The sequence below is a fragment of the Xiphias gladius genome, chromosome 22 (assembly GCF_016859285.1).
Source record: "Xiphias gladius isolate SHS-SW01 ecotype Sanya breed wild chromosome 22, ASM1685928v1, whole genome shotgun sequence".
In the NCBI taxonomy this organism is placed as follows: Eukaryota; Metazoa; Chordata; class Actinopteri; order Istiophoriformes; family Xiphiidae; genus Xiphias; species Xiphias gladius.
The window spans coordinates 21,201,491-21,217,337 of NC_053421.1; the positions used below are offsets into that span (position 1 = coordinate 21,201,491).

At 40.0% G+C, this 15,847-nt stretch overlaps 1 protein-coding gene across 2 annotated transcripts; it reads right to left on the reverse strand.

Moving 5' to 3' along the window:
* Positions 1-1,506: 1,506 nt before the first annotated feature.
* Positions 1,507-15,649, reverse strand: mtf1 (metal-regulatory transcription factor 1). 2 transcript variants are annotated; one of them, XM_040117204.1, is made up of 11 exons: positions 15,547-15,649; positions 13,437-13,964; positions 10,384-10,622; positions 8,779-8,910; positions 8,392-8,465; positions 7,347-7,480; positions 6,687-6,764; positions 6,357-6,459; positions 5,606-6,273; positions 5,137-5,206; positions 1,507-4,204 (listed from the first exon to the last, which is right to left on the reverse strand). In XM_040117204.1, exons 2-11 carry the CDS (start codon positions 13,899-13,901, stop codon positions 3,720-3,722), a joined length of 2,448 nt encoding a protein of 815 aa, XP_039973138.1. In that variant the 5' UTR covers positions 13,902-13,964; positions 15,547-15,649; the 3' UTR covers positions 1,507-3,719. The 2 variants fall into 2 exon arrangements, with proteins under 2 accessions (XP_039973138.1, XP_039973139.1); XM_040117205.1 differs by lacking the exon at positions 15,547-15,649 and adding an exon at positions 14,157-14,244.
* Between the last annotated feature and the right edge of the window lie 198 nt (positions 15,650-15,847).

Below are 15,847 nucleotides of genomic sequence, written 5' to 3' on the forward strand. Positions count from 1 at the left end.
AGATGTGGAAAACATGTTAAATTTCACGCTATTAAATACATTCAAATATAATAAACTGTCGTTTTTTTTTTTTTAATTGCAGAAAAAAAACCATTTTGGTGACAAGGATAAGGTTTTATTAGTATTATATTGCTCTCAATTCAGAAAGTTATCATTTCTTTATATGAAACGAGCATAAGCAAACATTTTTCACATTATACATTCTTTTAAAAAATACAAATCTTAATTCCTCACTCTTTGGGTGTCAAGACATTCCTTTGGAAGCATATAGTTTCCTCTCTCTTTAAATATTGCCCATTTGGAAAAATGTTGGAGTTAACAGAAATGCTGGATCTCACTTTCCAAACATACTCTGGCTATACATTTGTGAACAAACAGTCTGCTTCCAAACAAATGTCACCATCCGTGATTTGTTGACGTTACCATTTCAGGTAAGCTTCTGCTCTTAAGTTTGACTTTCATTGATGAAGATGAGCCAACAAATTATCCACATGTCAAATTTAAATACATGAAAGGCTGAGACGATTACATAAAGGGAGTGAACCCAAATGAAACATGTACCCATATAGTTTAAAAACAAAAGGAAAGGCTGCATACATTTGACCAAAAACAATTCTTAAAACAGAATCATTCATTCACTCACTAAGTACTCCTTCAAAACAAATCCAGTTGGGTTTTTAAACCAGATACCACAGAGGCAAAACAGCATGTAAAAGGGATAGCTGTGGTGCAACATTCATGGGAACGGTACTTGGACACACTACAAAGTCCAGATTCACACCACTCCAAGGAAATATGAAATGCAATATACTGGAGTTCAAGAAGCATGCTTAATACCTGTGCATTAAAAAGGCAACTTTAGCCACTGGAGTTCTGCATATAAGGTTGCAGCAGAATATCATGTCATGGCGGGAAGAATAAATAAAACTTTTTGTATCGGAGTTGGTCTTTGAACTTGTGAATGCCACTGAAAATTGCATAGTTGTGTTCACTGATGGTATGAATGTATAAGAGTGTGTACTGATGGTATGAGCTTGACTCCTGGCAGTAATTTCACCGAGTGCCTTGACAGGGAAATGGGGAGTGAATTATTACAACATTTTGCAATCCAATGGAGCACACTTCAAATTTAAACACTCCTGATATTGCATATTACATATGTGGAATGGTTTGAGGATAAAATGTGACCGGAGCCTTTAACAACACATCTAACTGCCTTTCGCGGCGCCTGTGAATCATGGGAAAAGCTGGACTCCCGCAAATAAAAGTGCAAAAAAACAAAAAACAAAAGTCAGGATGGCGTTTCAACAACGGTCAGCAGGTCAGTCTTGATTTGAAGCTTGGATTTTTTTTTTTTTGGGACGTATGTCTGTGCAAACTAACTGGCGACGACCACGTCTTGTCCTCCACAGCAGCTGGAGGACGTTAATGACAGACTGGTGACCCTGTCTAAGAAGATAACCGTGTGTGAGAGAGTCCTGAAGGACTTGAAAGATCTGAAGAGCCATGTTCTAGTGGTGATGGCTTTTTTTTTTTTTTTTTTTTTGACCCTCTTGACATGTTGCATATTTTTAAAGTTAACCTTGGTTATTTCCCACAGAGAGAATCTCTCCAGGATGTGTCCTTACAATCACATGTCATTATAAATGACATGTCAATTTTGATCCTACAACCTGGAACTAAAAAGTAGAATGGCATCACCTGCATCTGTTACGTAGCTGATTCTATCTTTTTAGAAATGCTGCATATCCATTTATGACTTCCCAAGGATTACAGCTGGAAAACGATACAAGCATATAAGCTGCTCTGTCTCAGTGACTTTGCCTCAGTGTGATCTCCTGCTGGAAGGGGTTGCCTGAGACTCAATGAAGATGCGTGCGTCAGCATGTCAATGGCAAGTCTGTAGCAGAGACTGTCAAGGCAAGGAGGCTCTTAGTTAATGTTGTAAGGCCAAATAGCTCTACACTCTAGTATACGGGGCATAATGCCTTCGCGCTATCATCATTGCATTATGTCCCATGCGAAACAATACTGTTAAATTATACTCTGAGCAGGGGGCTGTGTGTTAGATATATTTTGTTACAATGGGGACTGTACAGAAGCCCAGCTGCTTTTAGAACTACTCAACCAAACAGCAAAAACTCAAACTTTTCTGCATGAAGGTGACTGGGGGAGGGAATGCAAGGATAGAGGGTATACATTAGCTCCAAACTCTGAGAGTTAGTAATTCAAAAGTCTATACAAAAATACAAATTCTAGAATAATCTACAAGTTTCTCAAAGATGTTTACACTAAAATGTAATGTATATACACTGTCTCCAGGACACCATCTTTTAAATGCTACTTTACAGCAGTTGTATACAAAAAGTCTGTAGTGGTGTTGCACCTCAGCTAACAAGCTGTCAGATTACTCACTTTACAAGGTGGTGTGCAATAAACAGGGACGAGTGCAGCAAAACGTAGGGCTACTGCAAGTGTGGGGCATCTGGTAAGGAGAACGCATGTCTGAGTAACAAATTAAGGGGACCAGGATCAGTTATGACTTGATGCATCCCTGAGAGGGTCACAACCCTATAAAACACGGGATGTTGACAGCAGTTTCTTACTGTTTCATTGTGGACTATTTTTGCAAACATGCAGATCCTAGAGGATAATTTGCTTCACTGTGCAGTCTACTATAGGTGCCTCTTTTCTCAAACTTGCTTTCAGTAATACCCATTACGTTCTCAAAAGGAAAGCAATTCAGTAACAAAAACAGCTCAACTTAAAAAATACAACAAGTGATTGGAATAAATTAATAGATTTTTCTGCTCTCTTGAAGATAAAAGTATTACCAGTATAATGAAAGAATCAAGCATTTAAATAAATTAACATGTACAATTTTAAATTAGTTTAAGTTATAGGCAACTTATTGATGTACTGACTTAATTTCACTTAAAGAGAAAGGCAGATCTGATCAGAGGTTCTTCTCTCAATTAGTAAATAACTGTCAAAAGAAGTACAAAAGAATCATCACATTTTCTGGACTACGCTAGTCTTTCTAGAAAATAAAAAACACTGAGGAAATCACTTCAATCTTGTATGATAGCCATATGTGGGTCTATGTGGCCGACCCCTTGGAATTCCTGCAGGGAGCAATGCTTGATAAAATTATATCAAATTCCTCTAATATACAGTGCATTCTGGTCAGTTGCATACCAGCTTTGAGCATTTGTTAGGACCTGCAGTACAGTACAAGGATATACAGATAAGTTTTGTTTTCCTGCTCAGGCCCTGTGACCTTCAAGCCAGGAAAAAGGAACTCTTTTGCTATCAGTGCTTGGACAACACTCGCTTGTTTCATTCAAATCAGAGTGGATATCAAAGGTTATTATATACATTTTAATTATATTTCTAACAAAGGATCTACTGCCCTTTCCCTGCATTAAATAGCATTAACGTTGCTAAATCTCAATAAGCAAACTAATCCTGTTTCTAAAAACTCAACTACTGCAATGAGTCTCAAAAGAGAAAGTATTCATAGTTGGTGTATATATGTTTCAAAATGCTATACAGAACAGAATGCACTGCAGGTACAGGGGGTTCAAAGCGCACACTATATAGGAAAAAAGACGAGGCGTCACAGAGGAGAGTGACTCGAGATGTGGGTGGAATCGATGCCCGTGGTTGAGTGGGTGCAACAGAAAAACACATGGTGCCAGACTCAGAAGGCAGCTCTTCTAAGGATTGCCATCAGTGGCCATGTTGAAGTCATCCGCGACCAGCAGCAGAGCCTCAATGTTGGCAGCTGTCTCAGGGCTCTGCAGGGAGAGGAAGTCCGAGACGTCCATATTGGCTAACCCGTCAGATGGGGGGGGGTTGGTGGTGGCAGTGCTGCTCTCTATCGTGGAGAAAGTCTGAGCTGAGGAGGAGGAAGAAGAAGAGGGGGCCTCCAGGGTCACCCCACCCACCTTGGAGGAAGACTCAGGGAGACAGCACGAGGAAGATGAAATGGCTGGATGGTGGGAAGGCTCTGGGGGCTGTGATAGAGAGGGAGGAGGGGGCTCTGATGGTTGCTGCTGTGCTGGGGTTGAAACGATGGAGGAGACGCTCTTCGAACTCTTGTCTTTAGCAGAGTCCCTGCAGGCACAGTGGCACTGGCAGGATTCCTCCTGTTTGATGATGATGACTGGCAGGCTGAGGCCGATCTGTTGGACTGAGTTACCTAAAACAAACAAAAAACAAAAAAACACTTCACTGAAAAAAAGAAGAAAAAAACAGAGTGGGCAAGTTGACAGCAATTCTTTACAGTTTACTTTCCAAATATCCTGCAAAAGTAAATATTTAGGATAAAGAAGTTAGAGGCCAATGCAGGGGGTGAGAAATTACTAACTGCTTAGTAGAAGGTGGCATTAATCAGTTCTTAGCTGAGAGTTAATCCCACACGTACTGACAGATCTCTTCAACAAACACACCATCTCGGTACAGAATGTGATGTCCATTAAAGCAGGTGATCACTTGTGCCTAGCAGCATCTTGAATGGTTAACTGCAATCAGACACACTTAGGCATGACTCAAGAAGAAACAAGAAGTTCATTAATGGATTAGTGGATCAAAATAAATCTGCCACAATTTCGGAGGATGTTTAAGTTATCCATCAGGCAGAAATGCCAAACATTCTCCAATTTCAGCTTCTCAAATGTGAGGGTTTGCTCTTTCTCTGTTTTATATCATTGTAAATTAAAAATTTATTGTTTTCTGGACTATTGGTCCAGCATTGAAAGACAACTCTTGGGGTGTGCCATCACTATTTTCATCAATGTGGAGGGATATTTCAATATATTGGTCCTGCGCTGGATTTTGTTACTTTTTTAAATATTAAAATACTATAAAGTTAAAAAAAATATTATGATACTGTTTAACTGTTCTAGCACTGTGCATTAATTTGGCGTAAGCATCTAGGAACTGCATTTATAGAAGAAAAGCATCGTGACAGTACGACCTAGTGGAGCTCTCTGGAGACCAATCTACTATCTATTTTATCGTATTAGACCTAAGTACTCCACTGGATGGCAAAACAAATTTTTGATTTTATTACAGCCTTTTGGCCAATGTCCATAAAATGAAGAACGAATAATTCGCTACACACTGACTTACCAGCATTTCCTCCAACTGGTATTGCTGTAGTGAAGAAAACCTTTTCCACTTTTGGCGCTCCTTGATGTGACTGTGAACAAACATTGAACACCACAGTTAAAGCAGGATAAAAAAATAAATACATTCAAAAAATGCTGGGGAAAGCAATATCAACAAAAAGTAAAACCTATACCTTTGCTACGCCTACTGTAAATAGAGTCTATTCCGACCACATCTCTAAAAGCTATAGCTTTACATGTTAATTTGTTAAATTAACAGTTCTTGCATTACCACTGAAGTGTGCATGGCACACTGTTGTTTGCTAATCATCTCACATGAACCAATCAGGATCAGAAGACAAAATGCATCATTTTCACTGCAGTGCATATAGAAATGTGTTTTTGAAGTGAAGAGCGCACCACATAATCAAGACTGGTAGAAATAAAGCCACCATTTCTTTGTACAAACGCTGAGGTGAAGCATTACTCACTGCCTGCTCTGGGTTCTGCTGGCTGCTGGCAGCACTGCTGAGGATCCACTGGAGGTTCTGGTCAGACATGACCAAGCTGGGCTGTAGCAGGTTCTGGGTGGGCGCTATGGTGATGGTGGCAGGGGTGGGAGCCAGACCCGGGCAAGAATTGGGGACAGGGTTGTTGACCAAAGGCACAGGTTGAGCCACAGCTGCCAGAGCATCTGTTGTGGCACCTGCAACAACAGACACAGAAGCAGTGCCTGGTGCTGTGGTGGTCAGTGCTGGAGCCACTGGAGGAGGACCAGAGATGGGTAGTGGTAGAGCTGTGGTCTGGGTAGCACTGTCCGGCTGTAAGAATGTGGGTGGCAGTGACACATAGTGCTGAGAGGGGCCATGGTTAGGTGCTTGGACAGAAGCCTGAGCCGGCACATCAGAGATCTGCTGAGGCCCGGTTAGTTGCATGAAAGATGGAGGCTGTGCGGAGCTGACAGTAGCAGTGACAGAGACAGAGGTGGAGGCCTGAGAGGAAGAGGTCTGACTGAGCTGGGAAGAAGCCTCCATGACTGCAGCTGTGTGGGGACAGGAAGATGAGGAGGTAGGGTTGATAGAGAAAGAGATGAGAGACGAGGCATCAGTAACTCCCGCTTGGGTAGAGGTCTCTAGGCTGAAGGGTTCAGCAAGGCTCTCTGCGGACAGACATAAAAACTCCATCAGAACAAGAACCTTCGATTCAATTTAAGCTGACTTTTTAGTTTTGAAATGTTCTTACCGTTGTGATGGGCATCATCTTGGCTGACACTATTTTCAGGACTCTGGAACATTAGCTCAAAGATTTTCACAGGGGTCACGTTGTTGAGGTCCAAATTTTGAGCCTGCAACAACATTAAAATCAACGAAGGATTTAATGATTTAAGTATTACAACAGCCAGAAACTCTTGTTTTACCTCTCATGTCTTATTACAGTGGATACAAAATAACAACTGAGCTTAGATTTCAAAATGTGCCTTTTAACTGACATCTTTACTCATTATCTCGACAGCTCCTCTAAATCTTCAATCCAATGTCTGTTTTACAAAGCTGAAGCAAAGGCCAGACTTACATTATGGATGTTCTCACGTAGCTCTGAGTCCGTAGAGATGAGGCTCAAGTCACTGAGGCAAAGCGAGTGATTTGCATCCTGTAATTAAGAGATGAATAGGTCCTAATTAAACTTGCCACTGCTTTGAGATCAAGTGCTGATTCATGCAAACAAGACAGGGGAGCGAAACTGGGAAAAAAAAAAAACAACACCTACAGTATGTTTCTGTAAAATACTAGGTTTTACTTACAAAGGAACAGTTTAGCACAAATGGTAAACTAGTAAATAATGAAATAAGGACAATAACTATTCTGTGGAAGAATACGTCCAAAAATTTTTATTGGAGTAGTTTGATCTAAAGCTATTTCTTTTTCATAATAACTCAAAAAGATTTACCGTGGTCAATGCAGTGAACCCCTGTAACTCAGTCATTTGCATACATTTGTAAATGTTCACATCATGCAGGTGTGCTGCCTTTGTTTTTAACCAATACACTCTCCGTGTTATGTGAGTGAGAGCATAACACAAGTGTAAAAAAATTTTAAAAATTTTCTATAAAGTAAATAATATGGGGATGATAGTGTCATGCTGCTCTCAGGCTGTACATGGAGTAGACGACCAATGTGCCAACATCAACAGAGAAAGTGTCCTACACTTAGAAGTTGCTGTGCTGTGACTCACTTCAGAGAGCGGGTGGGTGAGGGTGACGCTGAAGGGCTGTCCTTTGTCGTGGCCCCGAATGTGACTCTTAAGACTGTACTGGCTGCTAAAAGTCTTCTCACAGCCGTCACTGGGACAGTTGAATGGCTTCTCCCCTACAGAGACAGAGAGGTAACAATACAGTAAGAGACTGAAAGGTTAGAGCTAATCTTTACTAGTAGGCAGGAAAAAAAAGTCAGCCAAGATAAAAGCTGCTACTTAATTTTAACTTTGGAGGAAACTGAAAAAAATACACAAACACTAACTATCTCCAATTCAGTCAGTCAATTCCCATTAACTGTACTTTTATTCAAATATTTTATTGATTTTTTAGCATGCAGACAATTGGATACACAGACACAGCTTGAGCACAGGATCTAATGTTTGGTTTTTTCCCATCCAACAGGAAGTTCTATTGGATACATAGCATTAAAAAGAAAGGTCAAGTCTCCTTCATTTGAACAGAACTTTGAACAGGTTAGGAGATTGATAGGTTGGTCTGATGCTCTACTACATTCTTTTATCTACAGTTCGGAAGAATCACCCGTATAAAAAAAAAAGAAAACTATATATAAAGGAACGACATATTAGAAACCAACTGAGCAGGAATGAGTACCTGGCTATCTGTTTAGTAGCTGGTACTTTGGGAAGACCACTTCCCCTCCCTGAACAAGAATACGAGCACTTGAGCAAAGAACTTGGCCTCAGCTGTCTAACTGTGAACTTCCAATTGGGGAAGTTATTTGTCCAATCAAAACAAGTGCACATGAACACACACTTTTTAATTGCTGCTCTTTTAACTATATTTCTACACAGACATTGGAAAGGAGGACATAATAAATACAAAACACAGAAATGTTTTGGGCTGCTGGAAAAATCTATTTGGTTAGGCTACTCAAATTAACTCTGTGTGGGAGGCACTGCTAACAATGTAATTGCAAATCAAGCATAGCTGAAAATGAACATATCCTTGTTCAAGCTACCCTAGATAAATCAAGGTTACATAAAACAAACCACTAATATGTACCTGTGTGAGTCCGTACATGTGTTTTTAGGTGATGACTTGCAGCAAAAGCTTTGCCACAGCCATCGTGGTCACACCTGAAGACAAAGACAGACAAAAGACATGTCAAAAATGCTTAAGACCAGATGCAAATAGACAACAATGATTTTTCAAGAAAGTGGATTTGATAATTCATTTACAGTAAAGCCGCCCCCCTGTTAGAACAGTGAACACCCGACTCATCACATAGCTAACTAATGGGGAAACTAATGTGCTGAATAGTGCATTTCAACACCGTTTTGGGCTTCTGTTTAACCAAAATGCAAACCTATTATCATATTGTTAATATCACAGATCCTTCCTCTTCTTCTAGGAGTGGGTTAATCCTGTTGTGATAATGGAAACGCTCACCGGAATGGCTTCTCCCCAGTGTGTGTGCGAATGTGCTTCCTCAAGTCGCTGAGTGTGGTAAAGTACTTTGTGCATCCCTCCGATTCACAGTTGAATGTTTTGCCTGTGTGAAGTCTCTGGTGTGCTTTCAGTCTGCAAAGACAATCAAGTTTGTTTCATTAAACCACAATGGGAGACACAAACTATGCAGAGTGGCTTTAAACGGCATGTGTTGATTGCTGCTGCACTTAATTTAAGAATGTCTTCAAAGCAAATGAAAAAGACAGTGGAGTCCACATTCAGATGACAACAGAATCTAATCAGACAGGGAAAATGACTGAGAAAAGTACACACACTCTCTCAGTGGTGGTCGGATAGCAGAATCTGGGTGGCATGAAGAGGGGAAGAGGAAAAGTAATGTTATTAAAAAGACAATCCACCCATGTGTGGCATTGGTTTGCTGCCCTGAGTAATAGACTCTGACAAGGAGTTGATGCCAGTGGCACAGCTCCACCATGTTGTCCTAGCAACTGAACCAACAGAGACCAGAGGGCACGGATGTGAACTGGTTGAGATCACAGCAAAATCTATATGATGAAAAAGCTATGAACATAGAACATATCTGACACTGATCAAAATAGATAGCTAATAGAATGATCTTTATTTTTTTCTTATCCTTAATTATAAATGTATTTTAATGATAGCAACTCACAGTGATGTAGTGTGACTCAAAAATCCATTTTTTATAATCAATTCTGAATATTTTTGCAGATACTGTCCAAATCTTCAGATATTCATTATCTGCAGTATCAATCTCAGACATTTTCAGCCAACAGATTTACCTCTTTTTTTAAAAATAAGATACACATTGTGTGAAATGACCAAACTCACCCCTTTACCAAAAGTTTCAGTTAAGTCAACTGTAACGTAAGATCAAAAGTACTGGACTTAGACAGTACTTTGTTACCTTTGCAGTGTTCCCAGGTTGTGTGTGTGGATTGAACGGGTATCTTTATTTTGGGAGAATGGGTCATTAGCGAGCAGCTAGCAGTTAAGGAAGGAGAACAAAGGACACAGCACCCTGAGATGACAATGTTCTGCTTTTTCTTGGTATTGTTCCTCTTAATGACAGTTACTTTTTGTGTTTTTGCACTGATTCTGCGTATTATTCACCTCTGACCAAATTAATTGTTTTCTTTTGATAATAAAGTAACATTTGAGATTTGCAGGCTACAAGGGATATACCTGTAAATACTGTCACCACACAGAACAACTCTATATAAAAACAGCTAAATATAAAAAGGAGAAGATGCATAGACATTTCAATATTGTGACAACACTTGTTGGGCCACCCACTTTATTGCAGGACCTGTCGTGACTTTATATCATGACACAATCCAATATTTTTTAGTGACACTACAATTTCCCAACCTTTTTTTGGCCTGTGGCCCTCCTTTTAGGTGACCCCAAATGGGTTCCCACCCTGCAGGCTGACAAACTAGATGCTGCAAACAGAATCTACTGTGATGATAATGATCTGAACTTACTTTATAACAACTGCAACGGCATAAAAACAGTACCATGAGGTGAAATAAAACAACACAACAAAGCTGCATGTAGGCTGACCTGTACAGTGTGTTAAAGGCTTTCTCACAGCCTTGCACATCACACTCAAACGGCTTCTCCTTGGTGTGAACACGGACATGGATCTTGAGACTGTAAGAAGTGAGGAAGGCCTTTCCACAGCCCTGCTGATTACACACGAATGTGTACTCCCCCCGGTGAGTCTTCTGATGTGTTCGCAGGTTTCCCGCCGTACTGTACGTCCTTGTGCAGCCCTCAAACATGCACTGGTAGCGCTTTACCTGACAGAGGGAGGAGAGGAAGGGAAGGTCATTGCCTAAACATTGTAAACTGAATTCAATCACACTGAAGCTAAGCAAATAAATAACATTACTTGAAAACATGTTAATTCAGCTCAGTAATAACCAGCCTTGCCATACGATGAAGTGACAGTCTGAGTCAGTGTGACCTTTCAGATGGGAACTTCAACTTCAATGACTCAGCCACCCATCAGTTCATAAAGCAGGGTAAGAACAGAGGACAGTGATGATGCCTAACGTCCCATGCAATACATCCCATCTAATTCTGTTTCACAGCACCAATCTCCATTGCAGTTTGGCAGTCTCCTGCTCTCTTCTCACCCAAAAGCCCTGGGGCATTTTGAATAAAAGCAGTCCATTCTCTTCTTTGAAAAATGCTACCCTGCACTGAACACAAAGCAAGAAGGAGAATGCTTGTGGTTGGCCACCTCGACAGGAGAAGCTCCTTTTCAGCTAACATTATTCCTGTAACTTACTGCACTGATAGAGATGTAATAATAATAATAATAATAATAATAATAATAATAATAATAATAATAATAATAATAATAATATTAATATTATTAATAATAATAATTTTCAACTGTAACATTTCCCATAAACATGACTCTGAAGATAAAAGACTACATGTTTACGCCAACATTATTGGATCAGTGACTTTGCAAGGTAAGTAGCTGACTGGGAAAATTAGCAAGTGAGAGATTTTTTATTTTTTTTTTATAGAAGTGTCATTTTTACACAAAGCAATAATCAAACCTCTAATGTATGTTTATGAAACCTTCAGGATATTTATTTTGCAACAGTTTGGGCCAAACTTGGGGCATAATTTACCTAAAAACAAGACAACTGAAGTAACATGATTTATAATAGGCCTCATGCTGAATTTAAAAAGCAAAACAGCCCTACCCCAAAAAAAGTCTTAAACAACTTATAAACTCACCCGACCGTAAATGACAGCACAATTGTAAGTCCTAATGCATCTACGTGTTTCATGACAAACAGAACCCGGAGTTTCAAAAAAACAAAATTAAACATTCCTAATGGTGCACAGAGCCATGCCTTTATCAAATGGGAAATTAACTGATGCATCAGTGAAAACCCTACAATGTTCATGCGTCCTAGCAGTCTCAATGCTTCATTTCACAAAATATGTTCAGACCCATTAAGTAACATTTACTGTATAAAGAACAAAACTTGCTTAGCTGTACAGTGAATGTGACATAAAGCTGATTAAATTTGCTTTCAGCCTTACTGACAAACACTAATCTGAGTGATGGGTAGTCTAAAGCCATTCAATTTGATTTTAAGGATGTGGGAGAGATCATTTGTTAAGCAAACATCTGTGCAAAGCCACTGTGGGAAGCCTGCTAAAGCTTGTAGCCCAGAACTGTATTCATCTCCCACACCTTCGTGACTCTTCTCCACCACCAGTTTGATCCACTATGCATGTGTGAGACCAAAGCTTTATGCTTTGGTCTCACACATGCATAGTGGGAAAATACCAGTGGTATACCATGGTGTCTTCCATTTTCTGGTGTGTGCACTTCTGATTAGGGATATAGTGAAGTATCAAAAGTGACTGGTTTAGTTTATTGTCCCCTTGTAAATTCATTCTCTGCCTGTGGCAATCATCATCAACAAAGTCATAACAAATCATTTCATAATATCATGACAATGACAACGATACGAAATAGAAAATTATGAACAATGAAAACACAATGACAGTGATCAAGACAATCCAACATTACACACAGATTACACAAATATGGTGCTTTGTGTTTGGCAGTGATACCAAAAACCAACCTCCACACGCACAATATCACATTTCATCCTTTGATTGTTTAGTGATGCTATGCTGGTGGGTCAAAAGGCCGACAGGAACAATACTGCACAAAGACAGTACCCTGTACCCTCAACCTCATGTTAACAAATCATTTTCACTTAAAAAGTGATGTCATACATCACCACGAATTGTCTCTCCCTCTCTTATGACTCAGAAAACACAGAACAGCGTTGCACCATTTTGTTGTTGTTGCAGTCTTGTTGGATATATTAACCAAGTAACACAAACTCTCACAATAAAAGAGAAGCAATATATATGTATGTACCAAGAAATTTGTTGCCTGCAGTCCTTCAGCACTTGAATGCCTTGTATTTGGCAAGGACTAGCTGCTTTACCAGTGCACACTTGCTGCCAGATGGTTTCATAGTCTATTTCCGCTAATTAGGCCAGGACGGGTGTCAAATATGGCAAATTTACCACAAGAACATGGGTAGGAGGCAGAGTGGGTTGTGAGTGGGCAAAGCCAAGGTCTAACACTGGGTGCAAATGTTCGGAAGCAGGTTGACACCACCTTTGAGGTGGTAACGTCTACCTAAGACAAATGAGCAACTATGGTCATGCTGTTGGGGAAGGTAATTTCAAAGGACCTTCAGGCACATCAATGTATCTGCAATCGCGCGCACACGAACACACAAGCTATACGTGTGCATTATTCGTCTTTAGGTTCACATTAGCTGTTTCAGTTTGTAAGACCATTAGATGTGTTGGAAAAATCTTTAAAATATCTATTGTTCCATTGACCAATGAGCTTAAAGTACTAGACAAGCTTCCACAAACCAAAACAAGTCATTACTTCAACAATGACCAAACAAAACCAAGCCTTGCTTCACCAGTAGTAGTTGAGCACATTCTACTATAATAAGGTATCTTTTCATTGGCACATTCACATTTCAGCAGTATGTAGCAGCTGTATATCTTTTACATTTGGAGGAGATGCAGTTATTTAGGCTTACCTCTCTCTGCTTGGTCTCTGGGCACTCAGAGTGCAGGGTGAGGGTGGCTCCCTCTATGTTGCGTGGCATGGGTGTGGAGCCTGGATTTATTGTGAACTGGATCTGGTCTGCAGAAATGGTGTGGTGCACATAACCCTGTGACATACCATCAGGGTCGGCCATAAAGGCCAGGGAGCCCTCTTCCTCATCTCCGTCACCTTCTCCCTCAGTTAAGAAGGTGACTCCATCTTCGTCCCCTCCACAGTGACCCTCTTCCTCGCCCTCCTCATCCAGCCGGATAGGGTCCCGCTCAATGAGCACTGTGGTTCGGTCATACACCCGACCAGAAGACGATGAAGGCCCAGCGATCAGGTCGTCGTCTTTGTCAAAGTGGATCTTGTCTTCTTCTTCATCATCCCGCTCCAGGTGATCCACCTCCACCTCAAAGTACATGGGCGCCTCCGTATGAGGGCCATTCTCACTCATGGTCTCTGGTGCCTCTCCTTCCTTCGCAAGGAGGACTGCCAGTCACACTGTTAACGTTACAGCCTGAAAAATATATGAGCAAAATTACCTTTTTGTCATTACTTTTGCTTAACAGTAGAGTTAGTTTATTCAAGTCAAGAGAAGTTTATTTGTGTAGCACTTTTCAAGGAAAAGCCAATTGAAAGTGCTTTACATAAGACACATCCTCACAAAGTTTCTCTTTACTCACTTAAAAGCAGAGTTTAAAATGTGTACCTGTGAGCAAGATTTGTGTCATCACAAGTTTGGAAGCCAAAACTGGTCCAATATGCAACTTATACAAGTGTATTATGGAAACCCGAAGGCTGCAGTACTCATTCTTTGAGAATGAACTATAACTGATGTAGGGGACATTTTGTATCCAGTAGTTAAACTTTTAAAATGAACAATAATTGCATAGTCAAAGATTCAGGATTTTTCACTGATGGAGAAGGTATAGATGTCACTGTAGATGTAATTTATCTAACCAGGCAGCCGAACTTTTTAAGGGGAAGAAAATATATCAGACGCAAATTATTATTCAAAAGACAGTATTTCTCAAATATATCTTCAAACATATGTGAAAAGGATCTTTACGTTTATCATAACACCTAATGTGCTCCTAGAAAGCATCTCCGTCATCTTACAAACAACTGGCCTCAAATGTCTCTCTCTAGAAACTGGCTTTGGAAAAACTAAATACCGCTGTAAATGCGTTCGTCTACCCCTAAAGCAGACTTCCATGTGTCAATAAAAAATAAAATTCATAATTTTCAGTAATTTAAAACGCAATACTACATCTTAACATGACATACTGGCCCCGTTTAGAGTAAACTCAACACATCGAGATCTAGAAGTTTCTGATTTGAATGACAGAAGTCACGAGGCAGAAGCAGCTAAACTCAGCTAACAATCTGACATGTTTGATTTCCAGCCCATTAAAACTCATCAGGCTGGCTATCGTGAAACATTATGAGTAACCTATGAAACATTTCACACTTAAACGACCATGTCTGGTAACTTTTCTATACTTAACACGGCTGGCTAGCGTTTGCAATACTGCGCGGTTTATTAACATAGTGGCCTGATAAACACGCAAACAATAACTGCCAAGTTTAACTGACTGACAATGCAGTAACGTTAACACAAATTAAAGTAACGTTATTGTTAGCTTGCTTTGTTACTATCCGCGAGTTGATCATTGACCTGACGGTATTTCCTTAATTCAGAATAAATCTCTGTTATATCGTTACGTGCCTCAGATACGTCGTTAGCTCGCTGCTACACAAATACCGTCCTTTCATCATTCGTGTATCTTTTATATATTTTCACGTTATGTGGCTTTGCAGAGCCACATTGCAGAGCCAACACAAGAGTCCCATTTTTCCGTGTGTAGCCTTAGCCCCAGCTAGGCTAGCTTAATGAACGTTAGGTAGATGGCTAAGTCGACTAGCAACAATTTAGCTCATACGTTAGCTCAGCTAGGGAGCTAGCTGGCTAGTAACGTTGGCCAGTTTACTATCGACAACTGATATTGCCTATCTTCTCTGGGCTAAGGATAACAGGCTCTGTGTTATCAAGGGATAAACTGGCATGGTAAAATCAAATGACATTAAAATATATTTACCTGTGTAGAAATTAACGCCTTGTCCCTTTGCCTTGGATGTTTAGCACTTTCTTCTTATCCACTCCCTAGGATACCTACAACGTCACAGACTCACAGCCATTCGTGATGTATTATGGGAAATTAAATATCATAATAAAGCTATAGTTAAACATGAAAATGTCATTCTTTCGAAACATTTAAGTGTTTAACTTTCTTTCTCTATGTGGCAACATAGAAACATGTTCATATAGTGATAATTTATTTGCTTGTGATTGGCAACATGGACTGAGAATAAGAAAATTTAACTTAAAAAACAAACAAA